Below are 27,944 nucleotides of genomic sequence, written 5' to 3' on the forward strand. Positions count from 1 at the left end.
CATCCTGTTCTCCCTAGACCCATCCATTCTGAAAAGAAAGAAACCACAGTCACCTGGGAAGCAACCCAGTGAAGAAGAGACAGAGACTCCAAAGGAAGAGCTCAGTTTGAATTAAGTTTTTCTTCTTCTTTTTTTCTTCCTTTGGTAAGAAAAATCAGCTTCCCCATCTTACCCTCTAAAAACTTAACAAAGTAAAGATTCTGTTAAAATACTAAATCACAAAGAATTGAGATTATGTTCTCATTCTAAGAGCACTCAGAAGTTGAGGAGAGGGACAATACAGTTATATAGTATTCCTATAGTAGACCTGTTTGGATAATACACACATATACAGTATGTGTAAACTTGCATGTACACACATACAGAAATGCATGTGCATGAGATCCTGGACACTTTGTAGAATTATTGACTTAATCTGATTGCAACTGGTTTTTTGGGAGTGGGTGGGTAGAGCAGAATTAACTTTCACCAGTCCTAGGTTCTCCATTTGTATTAGAAAACTTGCATAATTTCTCCACCAGTATTACGGATTGGGTTGAGAAAGACAAGATTATGACTCTCCACTCACTCAGTTATACATGACCAGTAATTAATTACCTGACCAACAACAAGCAGAACCACCTGGGACTACCCTCATGGAGGGACAGAAATCCAAGATTGATACTTTTCTATGCTTTTGAAACTTGGCAAAGTAATACTTTACCTTTAAAAAAAACAATGTTCAGTATTTTTAAATCTCAGTGATTCCCTCTTCTAGTAAAGATATGAGGGCATTCACACGATATGCTAAATAACTCTAAAAGGTTTCCAGGACCATGTATGCCACTATTTTACTCCAGTGCCAGAAGATTCTTTAAATTGAGTAGATTTAGTGATTCATCAAGTTCAGAACAATCACCATTTCTGGTTGGTTTTACATTCTGGTTTATGCTAGCCGGAAATGGTAGTTGCTTTAAGTTCAAATAAGATGTTTAGCCTTAAGGAAGCCCTGGACATGGTTAAAAAGATACATATAAATATATGTTAGGAGGATCAGATGGCAATACACATAGTCCCTTCACTGATTAAGTCTCTATAACCTCTTACTTACATATAGAATCTACTCCCAATACAATAGCATGCAGCATGTCTCAACAAGTCATATATGGAAATGAAAATGCGTTCAAGGGCAATGGGATGATCAATTCTCCAAACTACATCTCAAGCCTCACCCTGGCTCCTTGGCTCTCTTTCTCTTCATCCTCTGTATTAATACTGTTGAAAAGCTTAGTGGTTCATGATACAATGGAAGGTAAAATAAATGGGGATCGTGATTGAATCATCAGTTGGCCATTCCAGTGCCCACTAGAGGAAAAAACAAAGTGACCCAATTCTGCTTTCAAATAACCCATGGAGGGAGCCTGGCTGTATGCAAAGACATTAGTATTAATGGATTCAGTAGCCAGGTTTGCCACATGGAGAAATCCAGGGGGCTGGGAGTCAGTGGGCTTCTTTCCAGCCTCAGTCTGAGTAGATTATGAAACCTGAAAAGGTACTGTATTTGTTGTTGTTGCCTCCGTGGGCTTTGCCTCCATCAAGCTTGATGAAAACTTCATCCCCGGCATCCAGGTGTAGGATAACACTGTTGCTAGCATAGTCGTAGTTTTGATCAGCATCCTGTGCAATGGCACTGGCCCGCACCTAGGAGAGAAAAGTTCATAGGAAGGTTGGAGGGAAAGCAAAGGAACATAGGGAGAGTTGGGGGATGGGGAGGGAGAAAGAGGAAGCAAAAGGTGAAATAGTAGCAGCAGAGAAAGTTCTCAAAGCCAATATGCAAGAAAGGACCAGGATATAGAAACACTGAAAAAGGACTATCTCTGTTGCATTTTCCTATTTAATTTTTGGCTTTCTAATCAGCTCACTTTAATTCCCTTTAATAAAGGGAAAATCAAAACAGAGTAACCCTTCATTGCAAGTGACTAGCTTGAAATCTGATTTGGAGATATAAAAGGGCTAAATTTCACCAAGGTAGAAATTATGTTACAAACAATAAGTGTAAATATGCTCTCTGTTGCTATTTAGTATGATCCCAAAATAGTATTTTGATGCTTCTAGGCAAATGAAGGATATGGATGAGACCTGCACTAGGCCTGGTGGTCTCCTATCCCATCTAGAGAACCACTTTGCTTGGCTTTGCTCCAGTCATTCTTCAGTTTGGGAGTACAGAACAAACAGCAACTGTGCAGTTGCTTGTCTTCCAGAACTTTGGGCTACCAGAATGGTAGAGGTGATGGTATGCTGCTGCTCTTATTATCACAACTTGCCCTTGGAGGAAAAATAGGGGATCTGCAGAAAGGAGGAGGTTACATTAACTTCAGGCATTAAAGTTCTTCATCCTGAAAAATCCCAAACCTTGGAGACATCTCTTCATTGGCTGTATACAGGTAAGAGCATTAGAAAGTCAAATCTGCACCTGACACAGTATTTATTACAGTTCCCAGTGACCAAAGAAGCTTTTGGCCTAACTTCTGTGCCACTACAACGCCATCTTTATAAATAGTCAGGAAAGCTATTGCAATGATCACTTCAACAAAATCAGGGTATCATATCTGTTCTTATAAGACTGTTGGTTTTGATCTAGCTTTTTTTTTTTATTGAAAAAGTTTAAAAAAAAACCAAAGACATGATCTAGCTTTTTAACTGGTACTAAATATGTGATAATAGATTTGATATGGGGCTCAAAATCTAAACTCCGCATACAAAAATGTTTACTATTAAATACAGTGCCTTCTCCTTTGAACATTATTGATGCAACCACTTACCTCTCTGCAAGTCCAATTCAGGCATGCCAAAAAAGCAGCTAAAATGGCATCTTTGCCTTGATGATCTATCAGACTTAAATTCTGGGACTGTATTTACTTGGCACATTGATATACAATTTGGCCAATCCCATTCTAGCTTCATGGGTCACACAAACCCAGCCTCTGGAATCAGCTGTTGGTTTAGGCTGTTGTATGGGATCAAAAAAGTTAGGTGAAATTGTGTAAATGGGTTGTTTTGGGAGATCCATAGCCTGTATATTATTTTCATGGGGTTTCTTTTTTTGGTTCATATTTTTCTGCTTTATATTTCCCCAAACTAAGACATTTGACCCTTAGAGAGCAGGGATAACAGACAAAGCAAATACCTCTCGAGAGTTTTTATATCATGCTTTTAAATATTTCTCAGAAGCTCCTTGAATATTTAGAATAAGCATTTCCCACTTCCTCAAAAAGATCCAAAAGCAATCATTTTACTTTCACAATAAGCAACTGGGTAATTGCCTTTTATTACCCTAATCATCTTGTTAGGCACAGATCAAGCTCTCTGGGCTGACCACATTGGTTCTCATCCCTGACTTACAACCAAGACAGACAGGATTCAACACACATAAATGCACACATACCTACGTCCAAATACAAAGAAGCAGCTGTAGAAAGGCATTCATTTTAAACAGATTTTACTGTAATTACAATTGAATATAGATCTGTTTTATGGCTGAAGTGGGAATATTTTCCATTTTTAATGCAATTTAATACAATACCCTTTTAATTTACAACCAGAAACATGAAGGAAATAGAAAATTTACCATGCATTCCTTATAAAATTACAAAGTTGGATATATCTGGAAAGATATGTAGGATCCCTTTAATATCCTCTGTATTAGGAGACTTATTAGCCACAGGAACTAAGGGGATAAGATCACAGAAGTTAAAAATACTGTAACAACAGAACATCCATTGCTGACATTTGTGGTTTCTGTGAAACCATTAAAATATTATTTCTTTCTTCTGTCTCCAAGAGAGGAGATAATTATGTCAGTGATTGTACTGCAGGCTGTGGAACATTGTTAGAATCTATAGTGTCTATCCAAATTTTCAAACCTTAACATTTTAGCTTTCCACTAACTAATAAAATTGTAGTCCTATGAATAGATGATCGAACTGTAAAACTGTTTGTTTTTAGAAACAGAAAACAAACTTTCATAGATGGGTTTCAAATTTTCAGTATGGCCATTCGAACCAATTATGTTTGTTATATTCTCCTTAAATTATCTTCTGAACATTTTCCAGCATAAAGATGTGATTGTAGGAAAATGAGAGTCACACAAAGTTTTTTTTTACCAGATATATATATCAGGATCAAAAAATTACCTTTCACTTTGGGAAATGAAATTAAACTCCATTTTTAAAATTGATTTTTTTAGCCCAAAACTATGAGTCTTAGCTGAGGGGAATTCCAGAATAATGCAAATCCAGAGCATTCAATGATATTGCCTGTGATGGATGAGGTATACCAAGCATTATTATTATGTGGGGAAAACACAATAGTTAACCCTGTGACTTCTCTTGCACAGCCTGCAGGGTTTCAGTGGAGCAGAAAAATACAGATGCTATAACAGATAAGAAGATTCTCTGAATGTCCACCACTGAATATATTCAACATGCAACAGTGCCAACAGCAGCGTGCTTATGAATACTTGGTTGAGATAATTTGTATCATCTTGATAATGTGCCACAATGGGGTAGTGATCAAGAAGTGGAAAGATCCAGGCTCAAATAAATATATCTTTAGCTGCTGATTCTCACTAACTGATATTGGGACAATCACTCTATCTCAATCTAACATAACTTTCCAAGTTGATGTACGGAGAAAAATGGAAGGAAGGAACACTTATACACTCCGCTTTGTACTCATAACAGGAAAGCAAGACCCACATAAAAAAATAATTGAATGAGCCATGGTGGTGCAGTGGTTAGAATATAATATTGTAGGCTCACTCACTGCTCACTGCCAGGAGTTTGATCCTGACTGGCTCAAGGTTGACTCAGCATTCCATCCTTCTGAGGTTGGTAAAACGAGGGATCAGCTTGTTGGGGGCAATATGCTGACTCTGTAAACCACTTAGAGAGGACTGTAAAGCTCTATGAAGCGGCATATAAGTCTATTGCTATTGCTATACTAGCATTACCAAAATAGTTGATTTAAATCCATTTACTGTGTACAGAATTCTGCTATGGATGACAATATTATTATTCATCATGTATCATATAGTAGAGCTGAAATGAATAAAATTCATACCCAAATGGGTATGAACTGTTTAGACTTCATTATGAAAAGCAAGGAAATTACTTATGTGATAGGAATTTGATTCCAGGGACTGATCGGGGAAAAAAATAAGGATGCTTCAGTACAAATGAGGATAGAGGCTTTTTACCAAACAAAGAAGCCTGAAAGGAAATTATGGAATTGGAATTCTTCTAAATGGAGGGAGAGGCTATTCTATGGGGTAGAAAGGAAGAAACAAAACTTTGTGTTTGAGAAAAATGAATAGAAGTTTTTCTATTCCATTGACTATAAAGGCAAGCCAGCTGTCAAGTTGTTGAAATGTGGTCTTATGACCATGGGTGAGGTTGCTTCTTCAAATCTCCAAAACCAGGTTGTAAGTACTTTTTTGGGAGGGGGGTGTCCATTGTAACTTTGAATAGTTGCTAAGCAATCAGTTATTAAGTGAGGACCACCTGTAAAGCTATGAGCAAATTTATTGGGGGGCAGAGAGGGAGAATTGGGTTGTGTAAATATGTATTGTGCTTCTACCAGATTATGCATTTTCTATGAGAGTTGCTTAGGTCTGAGGGAAGCATTCATACTGAGTTCCCTATATGTAAATAATATAATATCTCTTTAAGTAAGTAATTTCCCTTTATAATGTTTTTATTGTTGTTTTGTTTCCTCCATCCCACTCCAGAGTCTAGTTATGCTATGCTACAATATACATTTAAAATGAAATTACAGATTCAAAATGCAATTACAAAGTTCTCTAAAATGGACTAGCAAAAGAGCTACTAAGAGGGTTAAGATTGCTGAGTCTTTAAAAACATCTGCAGCTTTCATCTCTTCTGATACTGCTTCCAACTAGAGTGTTAATTAACAGTCTCTTAATTTTGTCTTCATTGTTCAATTCCTCTTGCCTGTGACGATCATTTTATTTCCTATTTTTTTTCACTATTTTTTCTTGTGATTTTTGAAAAGCTATAATTTCACGATTTAAAAAAAATGAGTGAAAAAGTGAACCCATAATTAAGCCCCCTTCTGGCAGGAAGAAGAAATTATTACTTAAAAATTAAGTTCAGAGAAAATTAATCAACAATTCTGCTGCTTAGGTAAAATATTTATTCCAAACTTTTTAATGCAGTGTCTATCTCTTACAGGTTCTACATTGCTATTTATATAAAACCAAAAGAATAGATATAAACCTTCTACTGTATTAAAATAACACCGTCACAACATGATGGGATCCAATCTGAAACACTAGCTTGGTGATATATATGAATATTTGGCTTCTTCATTATAAATGTTTAGTATCTATATAAGAAAATTTGAGCCTCAATTTTTCTTCAGTATTATGAATATAAAGCCCATTCCAATCTAATAGAAATTTTCTCCAAATCAAGAAGAATAATAGCCATTTCTTGTTTTTCTGATTTATCAACAGCTTTCAAAATATATCTGATATTGTCTCTCATATAATTCATTGGAACAAGTCTTGTCTGATCAGGATACATTAGATGAGTTAAAAAGCCATTCAATCTTTTTTGCAAGCATAGCTATAAAAAGATTATAATCTATATTCAATAAAGAGCTAAGTCTGTATGACTCTGGATAAGTTGGATAATTTGTATATCAAAGAGGTAAAAGCCAGTTGCCATAAGGAAGGAAGTTCTTGAAGCTATATTCCATTCATTACCAGGGTTAAGAGTTTCATCAAGATTTCTTTAAAAATCTTTATATTGCACAAAAGCCATCTGGCTCTAGAGATTTATTCAACTTCAAATTTGATATTGCTTATTTTGTTTTATCTTCTTTTTGTTGATCTATAAATTACATGACCTGTGTTATATTTAAGTATTCCTCAATTGTCTCCAGACTTGGTATCTCTATATAGAGAAGAAGTAACAAATCATCCCCTCTGAAGCTGAGACATACCTTCTTCCAATCCAAATTAACATAACATTTTTTTTCTCTGCAGTTAATATGCCAAAATTTATCAGGTTCATTACTTTTTTCAAAATATTTCTATTTGACAACCCTTATCTCTTCATAAATTTTATATTAAATCTAGTAGTTGATTATGAAACACTTTAATATTTTGTTCTAAATCCAGTTTCAGGTTTTTTATTTTATTTATTTATTTATTTATTTATTTTATAATTCAATTTTTATACCGCCCTTCTCCCGAAGGACTCAGGGCGGTTTACAGCCATATTAAAATAATAGGTTTTGCCTGGGTCCTGATTCTATTTGTTTCAATTTATTCATCAATGTATCTGTTTGTTTTGTTTTGTTTTATATGGGTTTCTTTCTATTTGATACCAGAAGAATAAACTTTCTCATTAACATTTTACTAGACTCTGGATAAAGCTATATCACTCATTAGTATGGAAGTGGCTCAGAATATGAATTAAAGAGGTTTTTCTATGCAGCACTTCTTATACTAATAATAAACTACAATATCTTAGCTATAATGAAATTATAATGGTAAATTTGAATCCAAAAGTTCCTCTATGTAATCTTACAGCCATCATATTTTGATCTGTTTAAATAAGAGCTACAATTTTTATGGCTATATATTGAATTGACAATGAACTAGCCATTGAGCAAAGGAAAATTTCTGAGAAAGTTCTGTGAACAGAAAAATATATTCTTTTTCTAAAGGATACTCATGTTTCCAGTCATCTGAAAAAGAAAGTTATGTCATACAGCTAGTCTTCAACCTAGGACCACAATTGAGCCCAAAATTTATGTTGCTAAGCAAGACAGTTGCTAAATGAGTTTTGCCTTATTTTTACGACCTTTCTTGCCATGATAGTTACATTAAAGTTGTCAAATTAGTAACATGGTTGTTAAGTGAATCCGAATCTTGATCATGTGACCATGGGGATGCTACCATGGTCGTAAATGTGAAAAACATTCACAAGACACTTTTTTCAGTGCCATTGTAACTTCACACAGTCATTAAACAATTGGTTGTAAGTTGAGAACCATCTGTATTGTGTTCTTTGTCTTAAAAGTATGAAAATATGATGAATATGGTAAACTTCTTCTGTGTGCTACGCATGGATGTATTCTGATGACCAACTGCTTGTTGACCTGTCAACCTCAACTGAAACCCAGACCAGACAGAGGATTGCTGGTATTGCAGAAGCATCTTCACAGGTATGCCTCCTTCTGTGGATTTCTGCTCCTGACATGGATTTTGTTTTGTGCGGAATTGCTGACAGGAGGACCATGGTAATGGTAAAGACAATGTTTAGCTGATTGGTTTCAGCTAGTGACGGGGCAGTCTGCTTGGTGATAATCACATTTTGAGGACTCTGGGGATCTTTGATGCCAGAGCTGTCAATACTTCAGTGTGGTGTTTTGTAATGCTTTTTGCTTTGTGAAATTGTTGGCATCTCAATATGACATTTCTTGCAGACTCCCTGTGCTTTTTGTGGGTTTTGCATTAAGGACTTTCCAAGTCTCCAATATTTGTGTGTGACACTGGCTAAATGGTGGTGTCAGCAGCTGATTGGTATTTCTGCTGGCTGTGGATCCCTTCCCTGTAGAAGTTTTCTTGCCCTTTTCTGCTGGTTTGGAAATGACATTTGTAGTTATGGACTGATAGTTGTTTGGATTGTACTGATTTCTTCCGTGGATGAGAGCTGGAGGGGAAGAACAGTAAATGTGATTGTAAATTGAGAGGGGGCCTGTGGATAGGTCATTAAGAACACTTGGTGGGGTGTGTTGGTGTTTTGTTAAGAGAATGAAGAGGTGGTTGTAGATACCCTCTTTTGCTGACACTGAGAGCTAAAGCTGAAGTGCCTCTGGCGACTTCCCGGGAGGAATGATATTGAGAACAGGAACAGATCTCCAATCTTGGGAACTGGTGTTGGGCCCCAGGAGGAACTGGGGCAAATTTGAACATCATAATGTTATGAGCTTTGGTAGATATGGTGGAAGGCTTGGAGTGGGACATAGTTGAGGAACATGAGCCCAATGTCTTTTATCAATTTCATATTCCAACTCTTGGAACACAACCACTGTGCCTTGTTAGCAGCCTTCAGAGGCCCTGACGTCTAGCTGCTGCTACTAAATGCCAGGCCAGTATTTAATAAGGCCTCTTTCACCAGTAATTTAATTACAGATTAGAGGCCTTACATGGCATATATTACTGAGACCTGACTGGAATAAAAAGGAGGCTGGGGTCACCTTTTGTAAATGTGCCCAGCTGGCTTTCAGGTTTGGGATCAGTAGAGACCGAGGCAGAGGTGATAGTGTGGCAATTGTTATTTGAGAAAATATTAAGGTTTTCAGGGATGCTGCTCCATAAGTTCTGAAAGTGAGACCCTGTTCATCAAATTTGGCTCTAGGGATCAGTTGGAATCTTTGCTATTGTACAGCCTCCCTGTTGCATAGCAACCTCCTGCCTGATATTGCTGCTGGTGTTCCCCAAACTTGTAGTTCTGTGGGGACTTCAATTTGCCTTCACTAGGGATAGGATTTGAGGCAGCAGATATTTATGGCTACCATGACAGCCATGGACCGATCCCAAGTTACTCAGGGCCTGACATGGGACAATGGCCATGCAGCAAGTGTGACTTTTCTGTTGGAGCAATAACTATATGGTCTGGTATTGGGAGAACTTCTAGTATCCTCCTTGTCATGATCAGGTCATAGCCTGATTATCATGTGATTCTCTGGTGCCATTATCTGCATCAGAGAGGTAGGGCCTGTTAGATCAGTCCACCCCTGATAACTGATGGATTCAAATGAGTTTCAAAGAAAGCTAGGGGATATTCCTGTTAATCTGCTGCATAGTGCATCTGAAGTTTTGGTGGCCGTTTGGAGTAGGAGGACTGTGAGGCTTGGATCAGGCTACACCTGTGCAACCTCTCCTGTCTCGTGGATTTTGTCATTCTTCATGGTTCACAGATGAGCTGAAGGAGATGAAATGAGAAGAGACATCTATAGTGCTGCTGGTGCACATCAAGGGATAAACTTGACTGAATATAGATTAGAACTGCTATTAAGGCCCACCTTGGGCAAAATAGCACTATTTCTCTGCCATTATGGCATCCAAAGATAGCGACCTCACAGTCTTATTTCAGATGACTTAGGTCCTCTTGGCTAGAGGGGGTTCAGATATTCTCTTGCCATGTGGAGGAATTTGCTTAGGATCTGTCAGACAAAATCCCCTACATTCATTCTCATCTGGATGCTGTCCTTGTTGCAGGTGTTAAGTATGTGCTGGTGCAGATTCTTGCTCTGCTTTCTGGGACTGGTTGGGCCTGAGAAGATTAACAGGATTCCTAAGACTGTGAGCTCAGTTATCTCTTTAGATCCATGTCCCATCTGACTGCTTAAAGCTGCCTAGGAGGTCTTATGTAGGTGGGATCTAGTGGTGATGAATTCTTCCTTAAAGGAGGGGATAATTCTTCTGCTTCTTAAGGAGGTATTTGTTCACTAGATTATCATTGTGATAATTGTAATTGTAATGATCATTTCAAACTTTGCCCAGTATCTCACTTCCCCTTTTGTGGGAAGGTGATCCAACAGCAGCTTCAGAAAGCTCTGGATGAAGCAGATTATTTAGAAACCTTTCAATAAGGCCTGGGAATGGGATGGAAATGATATTGGTCACACTTTTAGATGGTGACTGGTAGGAGCAGACTCTCAGCTCCTGGAGTGGTAGGGTCTGTTCACAATCACTCGTGCTCTGGTCACTTCCTGGATAAATACAGCAACACATTCTGACCTTGAAGAGTATGCAGGAACTTTAGCTCATGCAAAATATGGTGGTGTGGGTAGCTATCTTTTCCCTTAAATCATCATGCATGACATCAGTGCTCTGATGCATCGATTACCAGTTTGCTTCTGGGTGCAAGTCAAGATGTTTTTACCTTTAAAGCCATTTATGGCCTGGGGTTGAGTTTTTAAGGGATTGCCTCTCCCCAATTATATCTGTCACTTGGTCCAGCAAAAGAGGTATACTGCAGGTCCTGTCTGCTAAGGAGGACTGTGAGGCTTGGATCAGGCTACACCTGTGCAACCTCTCCTGTCTCGTGGATTTTGTCATTCTTCATGGTTCACAGATGAGCTGAAGGAGATGAAATGAGAAAAGAGACATCTATAGTGCCGCTGGTGCACATCAAGGGATAAACTTGACTGAATACAGATTAGAACTGCTATTAAGGCCCACCTTGGGCAAAATAGCACTATTTCTCTGCCATTATGGCATCCAAAGATAGCGACCTCACAGTCTTATTTCAGATGACTTAAGTCCTCTTAGCTAGAGGGGGTTCAGATATTCTCTTGCCATGTGGAGGCATCTGCTTAGGATCTGTCAGACAAAATCCCCTACATTCATTCTCATCTGGATGCTGTCCTTGTTGCAGGTGTTAAGCATGTGCTGGTGCAGATTCTTGCTCTGCTTTCTGGGACTGGTTGGGCCTGAGAAGATTAACAGGATTCCTAAGACTGTGAGCTCAGTTATCTCTTTAGATCCATGTCCCATCTGACTGCTTAAAGCTGCCTAGGAGGTGTTATGTAGGTGGGATCTAGTGGTGATGAATTCTTCCTTAAAGGAGGGGATAATTCTTCTGCTTCTTAAGGAGGTATTTGTTCACTAGATTATCATTGTGATAATTGTAATTGTAATGATCATTTCAAACTTTGCCCAGTATCTCACTTCCCCTTTTGTGGGAAGGTGATCTAAAAGCAGCTTCAGAAAGCTCTGGATGAAGCAGATTATTTAGAAACCTTTCAATAAGGCCTGGGAATGGGATGGAAATGATATTGGTCACACTTTTAGATGGTGACTGGTAGGAGCAGACTCTCAGCTCCTAGAGTGGTAGGGTCTGTTCACAATCACTCGTGCTCTGGTCACTTCCTGGATAAATACAGCAACACATTCTGACCTTGAAGAGTATGCAGGAACTTTAGCTCATGCAAAATATGGTGGTGTGGGTAGCTATCTTTTCCCTTAAATCATCATGCATGACATCAGTGCTCTGATGCATCGATTACCAGTTTGCTTCTGGGTGCAAGTCAAGATGTTTTTACCTTTAAAGCCATTTATGGCCTGGGGTTGAGTTTTTAAGGGATTGCCTCTCCCCAATTATATCTGTCACTTGGTCCAGCAAAAGAGGTATACTGCAGGTCCTGTCTGCTAAGGAGGGACTGTCATAGAATCATAGTGAATTGATGACATGGCTTTATTATTTATAACAATAACTCTTCTATTCAGTCATTAGTAACTTTGATTGTGTTTTAACTGCTCAATTTTAATTGTCAGTTTTTATTATCTCTTTTTAATATACATCACCAGGAGTCACAAATCTGTGAGATGGATGGCTGTATAAATGTGATATATAAGTTAATAAATAATGCTTCTTGAATTTCTATGATTCATCTTTAACTCAAGATAGTCTTTAAGTAAATATTCAATTTCTCTTTCAAAACAAGCTTTTAAAAAATTTCTGGTATTTCTCTACATTTTAAATTTGCACAGTTTTGTTTCTGTCATTTGCAAACTGGGTTCCATCAAACAGTGAGGCAGGTAAGGGATGCTGTCTTTACAAATATAATGCAGGACAGCTTCTGAGCAGTGATTGGTGGATCTCCAGCTTTCATTCCTTTCCTACCCAGTGTCACTTGCTGGTGGTAAGAAAAAACTATCAATCACTGCCCAGATTAGGGTACGTGGCAGAGAATGATTGGGGGACTTGGGATGCTCCTTTTTGCTTCACTCCTTACTCACTCCTTCACTAACCGTTCCATCTGAATATTGGGGGGCGGGCGGTATTTTTTGTGACAAAACAAAAACTTACCTTCTGCTTTCCTTTATTTCAATTGTAATTTTCAAATTACTTCTGTTTCTTCTTTTGTGCAGAGAACAATCTTGGAGAGCCTTTCAAAGATTACTGAATCTCGCAAAAATATGAGTCTCTACAAGCTATTCATACATTTCCATAGCAAACTAGTCAAACTTGGCATTTACTTCCTAATCCATTACCTCTTTTTCTTCTGTGTATTTACTCAGAAATAATAATTAATGCAGTGAAGCTTACTCATGCAAATAGTAAGCACTTACAAAACCAACCTAAATTAATAAAGAGCTTTCTCTAGGAAGTCCCTTTATATGAAGCATATATCTCATACTCCTATAGATTTATAGATTTATAAAGAGGATTATTTATCAATATTTTTAAAGCATCCATACTATTTTGGTATCAAATTTGAAGCACTGCATGGTCCTATTCATTGCTGTGCTAAGTGACCAGCAAATTTGTCAGGTTTAATTCCTTCACCAGCTCAAAGTGAAGTACTGTTAGTAACCAGAACCAGTGAGTGGTCATATAATCATAACAGTATTTGCCAATGATCTAATGCAGTTTGAAACAGAAGTCACTGGCCTAAATGAGCGAAGCGATTTGGACAAAGCCAGGTTGTCTGGCTTTTGGCTGAGCAATTGGGGAAGGGGAAGGCTGGCAAAAGAGCAGTAGCGTTAGTATAAAAATATACAATCTGCAAAAGAAGGAATAAAAGTGGATGTTTCTCCCTTAAATTGTTTTCATTTGCTAAAGTAGGACAATGTGTGTGTACATATGTATGTGTGTGTGACTGTCTTTGCTTGTCCTATGCCTCTTTACCTGTTACTAATAGTTACTATGTCAGTTTCTGCTTTCTCCTCCATGCTACTTTATTGTTTCTGCTGAAGATCATTTTGACAGACATCTGACCTGTATCTTTCTATCCCATAAATTATGTGTGTGTGTGTGTGTGTATGTGTGTGTGTAATGTCCATGATATCTGGCTTTGCCATCTTTTAAATTATTCTGTTTTCTAGGCTTCTAATAACACCTTCATCTACAAACAAGTCAGGTGATAATATTTCTCAGCGCTCTCTGTTCTGACTGTTCATTTCTACAAATGAAATTGAAAGAGAAAGGGTTTTTTTCTACAAATTTAAGAGAAGACAATTTTGTGATATTGACTTGTATTCCACTTCGGTGGATGGGGCTTCAATGGGGCTTCATTGTTTATATTGCTATTGACTAGAATGTTTTTGGTTTTGGAACTACCTTTTAAAATTTGCTTTTATTTCAAAATGAAGATAGATCATATTTTCACCCACTCTTCTCATTTGAATATAAAAAACAAATTAATTATGTATCTATACATAGAGATAGAGATCTTTCATATATATGTAGGTATGTAGGTATGTATATTGAGGTGAAATGCTCCTGGTTCGGACCGGATTGGCCAATTCTGTAGTGATGGTGGCAGGTGGTTCGGAGAACCAGTAGCAAAAATCCCTGGGCCCCGCCTATGCCCAGCTCAGCACAAAGATCCCTCATTAATTGGATTTAAAGGACACCTCTGACCCGGCGCAGAGCTCAACCAGCTCCTTGGTTTTCTGAGGAGCTGAGGGAGATGAAGCGCCGGAAAAGACGCCTAGAGAGTGCCTGGAGATCCAGCCGTTCGGAAGCTGACCAAACACTGGTTAGGTCACATATTCAGACCTACCTAGTGGCACTGAGGGAGGCTAAGCGTACTTACGTTTCCTCCCTTATTGCATCAGCAGATAACCACCCGGCCGCCCTGTTTCGGGTGACCCACTCTCTCCTACAGCAGGAGGTGCAGGATGACCCCCTGCAGGGGCGTGCCGAGGATTTTAGTGTGTATCTGCATGATAAAATCGCTCAGCTTTGGGATGGGTTGGATCAAAATTGGGTCAGGTGAGACGTCGGAGCTTCGTCTTGTTGAGATTGTTTGGGATGAGTTTGATCCTGTGGCTCCTGAGGACGTGGACAGGTTGCTGGGAAGGCTTAATGCCACCACATGTTTACTGGATCGTGTCCCTCCTGGTTGGCGCTGGCCACACAGGAGGTGACACGGGGATGGCTCCAGGGAATTATTAATGCTTCTTTGTTGGAGGGTGTTGTCCCTATCGCCTTGAAAGAGGCGGTGGTGAGACCCCTCCTCAAGAAGCCTTCCCTGGACCCAGCCGTTTTAGGTAATTACCGTCCTGTCTCCAACCTTTGCTTTGTGGCGAAGGTTGTAGAGAGTGTGGTGGCACGTCAGCCACCCCAGTACCTGGATGAATCGGTCTATCTGGACCCGTTCCAGTCCGGTTTTCGGCCTGGGTACAGCACCGAGACAGCTTTGGTCGCGTTGGTTGATGATCTCTGGAGGGCTCGGGACAGGGGTTATTCCTCTGCCCTGGTCTTGTTAGACCACTCAGTGGCTTTTGATACCATCGACCATGGTATCCTGCTGCGCCGGCTGGGGAGTTTGGGAGTGGGAGGCACTGTTTTTCGGTGGTTCTCCTCCTATCTCTCTGACCGGTCGCAGAGGGTGTTGGCAGGGGGGCAGAGATCGACTGTAAGATGCCTCATGTGTGGGGTGCCGCAGGGGTCGATTCTCTCACCCCTCCTGTTCAACATCTATATGAAGCCGCTGGGTGAGATTATCAGTGGTTTTGGGGTGAGTTATCAACTGTACGCTGATGACACGCAGCTGTACTTTTCCACCCCAGGCCACCCCAACGAAGCTGTCGAAGTACTGTCCCTGTGTCTAGAAGCTATACGGGTCTGGATGGGGAGAAACAGGCTCAAGCCCAACCTCTCCAAGACGGAGTGGCTGTGGATGCCGGCATCCCGGTACAGTCGGCTGCAACCATGGCTGACTGTTGAGGGTGAGTCATTGGCCCCTATGGAGAGGGTGCGCAACTTAGGCGTTCTCCTGGATGGGCGGTTGTCTTTTGAAGAACATTTGACGACCGTCTCCAGGAGAGCTTTTTATCAGGTACGCCTGATTCGCCAGTTGCGCCCCTTTCTTGACCAGGATTCCTTATGCACAGTCACTCATACTCTTGTTACCTCTCACCTGGACTACTGCAATGCTCTCTACATGGGGCTCCCCTTGAAGAGCACCCGGAGGCTCCAGTTGGTCCAGAATGCAGCTGCGTGGATGATAGAGGGAGCTGCTCGTGGCTCCCATATAACACCAATCCTGCGCAAGCTGCACTGGTTGCCTGTGGTCTTCTGGGTGCACTTCAAGGTGTTGGTTACCACCTTTAAAGTGCTCCATGGCTTAGGAACGGGTTATTTACGGGATCGCCTACTGCCACCGTTTGCCTCCCACCGACCCGTGCGCTTTCACAGAGAGGGACTCCTTAGGGTGCCGTCAGCCAAGCAATGTCAGTTGGCGGCCCCCCAGGGAAAGGGCTTTCTCTGTGAGGGCTCCTACCCTATGGAACGAACTTCCCCCTGGACTCCGACAACTCCCTGACCTTCGGACCTTCAGCCGCGAGCTGAAGATGTACCTATTTTTCCACGCAGGACTGGCATAGAATTTTTAGACGTTATTATTGGGTTTTTAATTTTTAATTGGGTTTTATGTTTTTTTAAATGTATTTTAAATTGGGGCCAAATTTGAATAAGTTTTTTAGTTATTGTTTTATTTGTATTGTGTTATTGATTGTTGTTTTTACTTGGCTGTAAACCGCCCTGAATCCTTCGGGAGAAGGGCGATATACAAATTAAATAATAATAATAATAATAATAATAATAATAATAATTATTATTATTATTATTATTATTATTATTATTATTATTATTATTATTATTATTATTATTATTATTATTATTTTAGACTCTGCACATTGCCTTAATCTCAGTGGAGGTAAATGTAAGCATTCTTGTTTTTAAGTTGTATTTTTTCTCATATTCTGATATAAGACTTACTGTTAGAACAAACCATTCTGATGTAATGTACAGTTCCCAGGCCGATAAGAACTCAAGAACATACCGTGAAATGTCATCTGAAAACTCCTAAATTATCAGTGGAAAAATCCATCAATTTGCTGATTCATAGCAAGAGGATAAAAAACAAGGTGAGAAAGATTCTATCCTAATGGATGTTGAAGATCTAAGGCTATATTATGAGAAATATGTCAGTTTGCAGGAGTGTTTGTAATTGCTTCCTTCTTAAGAAAGTCTTGCTGAAGAGATGGATCCCTTTCCACATCTGTGACAGACGTCAAGAACTACCCCTCCTTCTCTTCCCATCTATCTGTAAAAGTCTCTAAAACTGATAAGTCACAGCTGTGAGATGGGCAGCCATATGAATACATAGATACATGTATTATATCTAGATTTTGCACCCTCAGCTGGTGCAAAATTTGGCAAGAGGGAAAATCAGAGAAACCACAGATTGCTTTCTTTGCGATATTAAAACCAGAAGGGCAGCACCATCTTCTTTTTTGCTACAATAAGGGGAGCATAAACCATACTTTTATACAGCTCTGCTGCCTCAAGGAAAACACTCCAACATCTTTGGGAAGAAGAGCCAGAATTAGTTTCCTTTGCCTCTCTGCTGCCTTCTAGTGTTCATCCAGATTTTGCAGCCCAGAAGTAGTAGCCCTGTCACAGGGTAGTGGTGTACTGGGTAAGTCCTATGATGAGACAGAATGGAAAGTGCCACCAAATGCTGAAAATTTTAAGTTTTAGTTACAGAATTGTTTTTATTGTAACATTGACAAATTGTTTGTTCCTGATTAATTTGCCCTATTGGTGAAAGGGGAAAAAATTAAAAGAGAACATAAAATACAGGTAATCCTCAATTTATGACTGGTTACTTAATGAGTTACGAAGGACTAAAAAAAGTTACATATGACCCATCCTGAAAGTTATGACTGCTGCACCACGCTTTCAGTTACATGTTCGCATTTTGGGCATTTGCCAACTGGTTCACATTTACAACCAGTTGCAGCATCTTGCAGCGATCAGACGATCATGTAATATGATTCCCCCTCCCCCATTTTCCAGCCAGAAACAGCCACTGGATAAGCTGAATGTAGATTTATTATCATAATTTGCTTAATGATGATGTAATCCACTTAACAACTGCAGTGATAGTTTAAGAACCATAATAAAAAACAGTTGTAAAATTTAGTCTGCTCACATGGTGATTCAACTTATGCCCACAAAAACTTATGACCAAAACTCCAGGTCCAATTGTGCCATCAATTGAGGATTACCTGTATTGAGGTATTTGATATAGAGGTTAAGGCATCAGAGGAGAAACCAGCTGGGTTATGGTACTTTAGGATGGTGGCAACCATTTATGAGGGAGGGAGGGAGGGAGAGAGGGGGTGGAGGGAAAGAGAGAGGAGATACAAGCCTCTTTCAGAGTTCTTGCTTTATGTTTGAATAGTCTTAGGAGTACTTTAAACTTCAAAATTCTCTTTAATTTAAAAAAAGGTCATCATGCACCTGCAGAAGCATTGGAGCTTTTTTACCACCAGCATTTTTCAAAATAATTAGCTGTGTAATTGGGTAATGATCTGGAAAAAAATGGAAGGTGGAGTTTGTGTTAAGTTGAACAGTCCTGTCCAACATCAGGGTCCTCCCCTTCCCAACATCGCAATTTTTTCTTGCTAAACTCATTTACTGCTTGCAAAAAAAAAAAAAGAAAAAGAAAAAAGGAACAGATGTGTCTTTTGTAGAAAGTAAGGGATCTGATGAATGCAAGCAGCAGGATTCAGCCCTATATTATTTAGTAAATTTTTATTGACAGGTATGTGAAAAGGAACTCTTGTCAGATTTTCTGCTTCAATGCCAAATGTCTTCAGAAGGCTTTAGATCAGTGTTTCTCAACCTTGGCAACTTTAAAATGTCTGAACTACCACAGTTTCTTAGCCAACTGAAGTTCGAACGGGTTAAAGTTGCCAAGGTTGAGAAACATTTTTAAATATTATGCAACTTGCTGTGAAAGGATGGAAATTCTCTTTGCTGTCCTGTCCCACAAAAATATTTCAATGTGTGTGTGTGTGTGTGTGTGTGTGTGTGTAGCAGTGTGTGTATGTGTGCATGTGTTAATCTGTCTTTTCTCATATATTTGCATTTCACTGGATGACAATTTCAGGGGAAAAAAGTCCTTTTCTCCTTTTCTTAGCAAGTGTGAGAAAAGACACAGCTGGATTTGATCCTGCTACTTCTTCTAAATCTGCAGATGACACATTCTCTGTTACTGCCCTCCTCTAAGCCTTCCGGGTGTAACTCTAGAGCACAGCTGCTTCTGAGTCAAAGATAGTGTGTTTTTCTTGCAGACTTATCTTCAGCTTTAGCCTCCTGGTGGGTGTTAGACAGCAAGAAAGTAAGTGTCTTCATCACTCAGGAGCTGAGCTTCCTATGATCAATTTATATCTCAAGAGCTCACTTAATTAGGGCTTTGTGTTTCCCGTTGAGGCTGACTTATTCGATGGAAATAAGCAGCCCTAACGCAAAGGAAGTTCATTATCTGTTCCAAAAATGCCCCCAGTTGGTACAGTCATTCCTCTTGCCCTTAAACATACTGGTCTGATAAGCTGTTGCAATGTAAGGTCTCTCATACTATTCTCCATTCATGAGGGAGCTGCAGGACTAGAGTCGAACACAGATATCTTGCATATGGAAATTCCTATACTCCATTTAAAATAGGTTTCCTCAATTTGATGTTTGTAGGCATTGAGTAACACCTCCCGTTACTTGTCATCAATGTGCCCAAATTCAATGCCATCTGAGAATTTTTGGGACTTTCACTTTAAACATATGAATGTTATCCCACTATGATGTAGTTAGAACAGATGTAATTGCCAGTGTCATAAGTTAATATAGGTAACTTATAACGTATAATAAAGGTAAAGGTTCCCCTCACACATATGTGCTAGTCGTTCCTGACTCTAGGGGGTGGTGCTCATCTTCATTTCAAAACTGAGGAGCCAACACTGTCCGAAGACGTCTTCATGTTCATGTGACCAGCATGACTAAACACCAAAGGCGCACAGAACACTGTTACCTTCCCACCAAATTTGGGCCCTATTTTTCTACTTGCATTTTTTACATGCTTTCGAACTGCTAGGTTGGCAGAAGCTGGGACAAGTAACGGGAGCTCACCCTCATTAGGGCATTAGGGATTTGAACTGTTGAACTGCTGATCTTTCAATCAACAAGCTCAGCTTCTTATAAAGTATATAAGTGGATAGATAGATAGATAGATAGATAGATAGATAGATAGATAGATAGATAATATTTTTTATATAGTTAAAGTATAGACATCCTGTAATCAAGCATTTGCTGACTCCATTAATGTGATTTTCTTGACAGTATTATGGAAGGGATTTTCCATTGTTTTTCAGTTTCCTATCTTAGCCATCAGCTCTGATATGTTCACTTGGTCCTTGATTAAAGTGTTAACCAGAGTTAACTCTGCTTAACTTCCAAGGGTAACTTTATAGATGACAACACAAATACTTCTGCTTTCTCCCCGCCATCATCTGCTATGCGCAATTTCTATTTCAGACTTCAGCCAACACACACAGATTCATGCCACAAAATCACTACAGCTCCCTTATAATTTTAGAGAAACTTGCACAAGTACTTCCTACCTTTGGAGCAGTAGCCTTTGGATGAATATATCCAGCCTCCATTTTGCTGACTGCCATAAGATATTCATCTTTGAAATTCTGAGCATGACCAAACTTCCCAGTATACCAAAACAGGATCCAGGACTTTATCTTTATCTGCACCAATTTTCAGTACCTCAAATAGTACGGAAACCAACTTCAGCAGAACATAGGAAAAGGCTGAACATGAGCAGGAACGCACAGTTGTCTTGGGTTGTACTTTTCACCTTGATTTTGATTTTATGCTCTAACCTAAAGAGCCTTGGCTCTTTCTTGTATGCTGATGGGGGCATCAGAGATAGAAATGAGAGAAAGGCTCTCACAGCATAAACAAACAGAGCTGAAAGAGTTCAGGAAATCAAGAGCCAGGAAGGGAGAAAAAGTACAAACAGAAGTCTGAAGTGCATGCATATTGATTTAAAAATTAGAGCTGTCCTGATTAAAATTAACCAAGGCTTGGGTTGAATGAGATTGTCCTTGAATACTGACAAAGAACTTAAGCAAAGGGGTTCCAGACAGCTGCTTTATTTTCCACTATAGTCGTGCATCTCTCCTTCACTGCCAGTCTTTCTATAATGCACTTGCTTGTTAAACACCAATGGTAGCAAAAGCCATTTTGGCATTGTCACTAGGGCCATTTATCTCCACTCGTTAAGGAGCTGCCTTGTCACAGTACATGAGCCTGTTATGACATTATCTGTTAACTAGTGAAGATAAATTGATGTTCCAGAAACAGCCTTCTTATGCTGTTTTTTCTTTCTTTCAAGCAAGGTGTATATCTCAGGGAAATGGGACTGCCAGTATGAGTATGGAACCCAAGGCAGAGTAAATTCTGGAGCCAAATCTATCTGCTGGCCCAGGAACAGATGGTTCATTCATTCTATACCACAAGCTAGCCAGCCACATGTTAGCCTAGCATGGTGTGGTGAGTTTTCAATATATTTTGCAAACAAGAATGAAGTATAGTATGCTTTTAACTTCATAAAGCCACCCAGAAATGTTTTGTTTTTTTTTGAATTGGGCAGCTTAGAAATTGGATAAATAAACCATGGTTCATTTAATCATGGATAAGCATGTCATAAGAAGACAGCTAACGCCACCAAATCCTATGAGAGATTTTTGGAACAGACTTGAAATTTCAGTGCAGATTAGGATCAGGTTGTATTTAGATACACAGAATTGGGAAGTTCCTTTTTCTGCAGATTGTTATAAGGATGCCTGACAAATCAATTTCTACAAATGCTCATACCAAATCATATTTTTCAAATGTAAATCTTAAAATGTGCTAAATTTCATAATTCCCTTGCTATTGTCCTTGGGCATCTAAATGCATTTACTTTTTGAAGTACATTTTTGAAAAACCTTACTGATTGTGCAGATAGAATTTTAGTAAAATCATATAGAAACATTGTGGACTAAAAGGAAGCATATTCTGCTTCCTTTCAGTCCATTCATTTTTCCTTCATTTATTTATCTTACAACTGAATCCTCCCTCATTCTCTAAATAACCAAATCACTACAATGTAATTCTGTTGCACTGTACCAATCACTCATTTTTCCATTCAATCTGCATTTATTCAGCACCCAGGCATTCTTGAATTTATCTCTTCTTCCATCACAAATACTTATTAAGTAACTATTCTTGCTGCCTTCAACTTCTGTGCTTCTCTTGACATATCAACTCTCATTTTGCTATAAGAACAAGGACAAATGCTGTTATATATTGCTATTTTTGCAACAGTCCACATATTTCACATTTCTGCTAAGATTTGCGCATCTTAAAATGTTTCTACCCATTTTCCCATTTTAGTAAACATTTTAGCATGTTACGGAATCATCCATAGTATGTACTCTAATATTTTCTATAAATCACAGCCATTCACCAACAAACATACACACGCATTCACATCTAACATTACCAGTTGGGGGCAATTATATCAATGGTTAGAGAAGATATATATATATAAAAATTTAGATAATTTATGAATTTGGTAAGAATGATAATTTGGGATGAATGATGTAATATCTAAATGAAAATATAAAGATATGATAGAAATATAATATGAAAATGATGGAGGAGGGAGTAGAAGATACAAAATATGTACTCAGATGAAACATTGAATGATTAAGGATGTATTGTTTGTTTATACGTTTGTTTGTTTGTTTAAAAATAATTAAAAAAAACTTTTTAAAACAAAACATTACCGGTAAAGTGATAATAAATTCAGTAAATCACCAAGGGGTTGTTATACATCCTTGTCTTATTTCCTGCTTAATGCTGATCCGTTCACCAAACATTTAGCTTATTTTCATGTATATTTTAGTATACTTTAGTATACATTTAGCAAGCAATCTTTAACATTGTGTTCATTCAAAAAATTTATAATAATTCAACCCTATTCATTATGTCTCATGTGCTTTCCTTAAAGCAACGTACACATTGTTAACTTTCTTGTGTGAATACATTTCTCAATGACCTGCTAAATAGCAAAAATCTGGTTTGCCCATTGTTGCCCAGCGTAAAGTCCTAAAGCATTCCCAAAATGTTGTTCATTGTCATATCTTTTGTTCTTTCAGTCAGAATTTTTCCAAAAAAATTACATTAATCCCCCAGTAGGTTTGGATATACTGACTCCCAATTTTCTTAAATCCCAAGTTAGTGAGCTTCTCGACTATAAATTACCTATCATTAGGCAGGATGCTTATTAATCCTTGAAATAATAATATGCATCATACAGACTAAAAAGAAGAAGATGCACTATTGTACATATAGAAATAATTATGATAATTAAAACAGCATCTTTGAAAGGCTAGAAAATGATACAACCAAATGTTCGTTCCATCTAATATCAGATACTAATTTTTAATTTCATACCGTTTGCTGTCGCTTCTCAGATTTCTTATTTTTTTTAAACTGGACGTGAATCTGTGATATCTTTCCATTTCATGGCATCTTAAAATAGAGATTTGTCTTCTTTAAAATCCTCACATTTCATCTTAGCAGCTAGCTGAGGAATAGATTTCTTGCAACAGAGATACTGACATTTGGGGGCAAATAACTGGTTTCTACCCTCCCTCCTTTATTAACTGCAATAATTGGTGTAGTGAAAATAATAATAATAATAATAACAATAACAACAACAACAATAACAACAACAACAACAACAACAATAATATTTTAATTTTTATACCGCCCTTCTCCCGAAGGACTCAGGGCAGTGAACAGCCAAGTAAAACAATACAATACATTACCATAAAAACTATTTAAAAAACTTATGCCATATGGCCTAAATTTAAATATAAAATACATAATATAAAAACAAACCCCATTTAAAACGAATTAAAAAACCCCCATTAAGCCAGTCCTGCTCGGAAGAATAGGTATGTTTTCAGGTCGCGGCAAAAAGTCCGGAGGTCAGGAAGTTGTTGAAGTCCTGGGGGAAGCTCATTCCAGAGGGTAGGTGCCCCCACAGAGAAGGCTCTCCCCCTGGGGGTCGCCAGCCGATACTGATTGGCTGACGGCACCCTGAGGAGACCCTCTCTATGGGAGCGTACCGGTTGGTGGGAGACATGTGGTAGCAGAAGGCGGTCCCGAAGATATCCCGGTCCTATGCCATGGAGCGCTTTAAAGGTGATAACCAACACCTTGAAGTGCACCCGGAAGACCACAGGTAGCCAGTGCAGTCTGCGCAGGATTGGTATTATATGGGAGCCACAAGTGGCTCCCTCTATCACCCGCGCAGCTGCATTCTGGACCAACTGAAACCTCCGGGTGCTCCCCAAGGGGAGCCCCATGTAGAGAGCATTGCAGTAGTCCAGGCGAGAAGTGACGAGGGCGTGAGTGACCGTGCATAAGGCATCCCGGTCTAGAAAGGGGCGCAACTGACGGATCAGGCGAACCTGGTAAAAAGCTCTCCTGGAGACGGTCGCCAAATGATCTTCAAAAGACAACTGTCCATCCAGGAGAACACCCAGATTGCACACCCTCTCCATTGGGGCCAGTGATTCGCCCCAACAGTCAGCCGCGGTTGCAGCTGGCTGTACCGGGATGCTGGCATCCACAGCCACTCAGTCTTGGAGGGGTTGAGCTTGAGCCTGTTTCTCCTCATCCAGACCCGCATGGCCTCCAAACACCGAGACAACACTTCGACAGCTTCATTGGGGTGGTCAGGGGTGGAAATGTACAGCTGGGTGTCATCCGCGTACAGTTGATAACTCACCCCAAAACCACTGATGACCTCACCCAGCGGCTTCATATAGATGTTGAACAGGAGAGGTGAGAGAACCGACCCCTGTGGCACCCCACAAAGGAGGCGCCTCGAGGTCGATCTCTGCCCCCCTGCCAACACCGTCTGCAATCGGTCGGAGAGATAGGACGAGAACCACCGAAACACGGTGCCTCCCACTCCTAAACTCCCCAACCGTCGCAGCAGGATACCATGGTCGATGGTATCGAAAGCCGCTGAGAGATCTAGGAGAACCAGGGCAGAGGAATAACCCCTATCCCGGGCCCTCCAGAGGTCATCCACCAATGCGACCAAAGCTGTCTCCGTGCTGTACCTGGGTCGGAAACCGGACTGGAACGGGTCTAGACAGACAGATTCCTCCAGGTACTGGGGTAACTGATGTGCCACCATACTCTCAACAACCTTTGCCACAAAGCGAAGGTTGGAGACTGGATGATAGTTACCCAAAACAGCTGGGTCCAGGGAGGGCTTCTTGAGGAGGGGCCTCACCACCGCCTCTTTCAAGGCGGTGGGAACAACACCCTCCCCCAAGGAAGCGTTGACAATTCCCTGGAGCCAGCCTTGTGTAACCTCCCGGGTGGCCAGCACCAACCAGGAGGGACACGGGTCCAATAAACGTGGTGGCATTCAGCCATCCCAGCAACCTGTCCATGTCCTCGGGAGCCACAGGATCAAACTCCTCCCAGATGGTCTCAACAAGACTAGCCTCCGTCACCTCACCCGAAACTACCCAATTTTGGTCCAGACCGTCCCGAAGCTGAGCGATTTTGTCAAACAGATATCTGCTGAAATCCTCAGCACAACCCTGTAAGGGATCATCGCATCCCCGCGGGTGAAGGAGGGAGCGAGTCACCCTAAACAGGGAGGCTGGGTGGTTCTCTGCTGATGCAATGAGGGTAGAAACATAGGCCCGCTTGGCCTCCCTCAATGCCACTAGATAGGTCTGGGTGAAAGACCTAATTAGTGTACGGTCAGCTTCGGAACGGCTGGACCTCCAAGTGCTCTCTAGGTGTCTTCTCCGGCGCTTCATCTCCCTCAGTTCCTCGGAGAACCAAAGAGCTGGTTGAGACCTATGCCGGGTCAGAGGCCGCAAAGGCACGACACAGTCCAAGACTCCCACTGCAGCCTGTTCCCAGGCCGCAACAAGCTCCTCGGCTGAGCTGTGGGCCAGATCACCAGGGAACGGCCCAAGCTCCATCAGGAACCTCTCCGGGTCCATCAGTCGCCTGGGATGGAACCAACCCATTGGTCCCATCTCCCTGCGGTGTTGAGCAGCGGTCCGAAAGTCCAGACGAAGGAGAGAGTGATCTGACCATGACAAAGGTTCAGTGACTAATTCTCATACTTCCAGATCACTCAACCACTGTCCAGAGACAAAAATCAGATCTAGTGTGTTTCCCCCAACGTGAGTGGGGCCGTGAACTAATTGGGTCAGGTCCATGGCCGTCATGGAGGCCATGAACTCCCGAGCCGCCATTGACGACGTACCGGCTGATGGCAGGTTGAAGTCCCCCACGACCATAAGCCTAAGGGTATCAACCGCCATCCCGGCTATCATCTCCAGCAACTCGGGCAGGGCTGTTGTCATGCAGCAAGGAGCCAGGTACGCGATCAACAAGCCCACCTGCACCCTACAACCCCACTTCACGTAAAGGGATTCACAACCGGCTATCTGAGGTACAGTGGCCTCCATCGGCTCTAGACTCTCTTTAATAACCACCGCCACCCCTCCACCCCTACCTTGGGCCCTCGGCTGATGAAATGCCCAGAAACCCGGTGGGCACATCTCCACCAGGGGCATCCCTCTTTCAATGCCCAACCAAGTCTCCGAAATGGCCATAAGCTCCGCAGCCCCCACTGTATAAGATCATAAATCAGGGGGCTTTATTTACTACGGACCTGGCATTGCATAACATCAGCCGAAGATCCAAGCCCTGAGGAGACTGGCCACTCGGGGAACGGGAAAAGTCTGAGGGGCCGGAGCGCGCAATCGCTTTTAAACAGCGAGTGCGCACCCCCTGAACATGATACGGCCCCCCACTTCCGCCATATCTGCCTCTTCCACTTACCATACTGATGGAACAGCCCTCTGGAATTGGAACGAGAAGCTTCCCCTTTACCTCCGGACCTGATGAAATTTCGCCGTGAGCAATCGCTAGAACTGGCTCCCTCCCCAACGGGTTTCCCCCGATACCCGTTTTTACCCTCCCACCCCTTAAAAATTGTTTATCTAAAAAATCCCATAGGTTCTTTTTCAACGCATGCCATCTCTCTGGGTCCCAAACCCGTCATTGAGATAGGCCCTCGATAACGTGGAGGGCCATTTCTGCGAAGCGGAGGACCCTCGCAGATGATGGAGTTCAGCCGAAGAATAAATCATATCTCGAATCAGGCATAAATGGCGCATAGATGAAAATATGTCTCTCATCCGTAGAAGATGGTAAAGCAGTCATATTTGGGTCGATGACATAAGACCCAGAGATGGTAAAAATGATGGACATTCTCTCATGGAATTCTCTTTCCAGATGTTAAAATAGTCGGTGCCAGCATCCTCCCCCTATAAACACCACACGCCTGAAAGGGTATGCAGGAGAGGAAGGGGAGGAACCAAGGATAGGGCTGATCTTAACCTGGACTAACCAAAAAGCTAACCCGAAGCCCACGCATGATCTTATAGCGATCCTAATAGGTAGCCCCATCCACACTCGAGAATTCCAAAGGGGGAGGGGAGACTAGCTCCAGAATCTAAACTCCCCAAGTCAGAGTCCTGAGTCGGGGGGGGGGAAGAAAGGAATATCCACGGAGAAATAAATAGTCCACCAATGATGTATACTGACTCTGGGAAGTTTAACATATATTTTGAAAGAAGCCCAAATATTAAATATTGGTGATATCATCTCCTCAATCTTACCCTCTCTACAGTCTTCAGAGATTGTGTATATATTATAGAGAGAAGCTATGAGATTAATTAAATGTCCAGCTTGCAATGTAATATACTGTTTTTCACACTCGTATGTGTTCTAGCTATTCATACCACATCTGGGAGGCTGTCAAAATGTGCACAACTAATAAATGTCTATGGAGACATAGAGAAAGCTCTTAATTCTTTGTGCTTATAGTCATCCAGATTTATACAGCCCATCTAGGGTAGTTCTTCTTTTAAGGCAAGTTTTTGTGAACAAAAA

General features: G+C 40.6%; 1 protein-coding gene across 1 annotated transcript in view; it reads right to left on the minus strand.

The window, feature by feature from the left end:
- Nucleotides 1-2: 2 nt before the first annotated feature.
- Nucleotides 3-27,944, minus strand: part of C1QL1 (complement C1q like 1) — a 46,498-nt gene continuing 18,556 nt past the window's right edge. The window contains exon 2 of the mRNA XM_058181274.1: nucleotides 3-1,680. Within this exon, the coding sequence (XP_058037257.1) occupies nucleotides 1,501-1,680 (180 nt within the window). The 3' untranslated portion in view covers nucleotides 3-1,500. The remainder of the gene's footprint in view (nucleotides 1,681-27,944) is intronic.

This window comes from Ahaetulla prasina, chromosome 4, assembly GCF_028640845.1.
Source record: "Ahaetulla prasina isolate Xishuangbanna chromosome 4, ASM2864084v1, whole genome shotgun sequence".
Classification (NCBI taxonomy): Eukaryota; Metazoa; Chordata; class Lepidosauria; order Squamata; family Colubridae; genus Ahaetulla; species Ahaetulla prasina.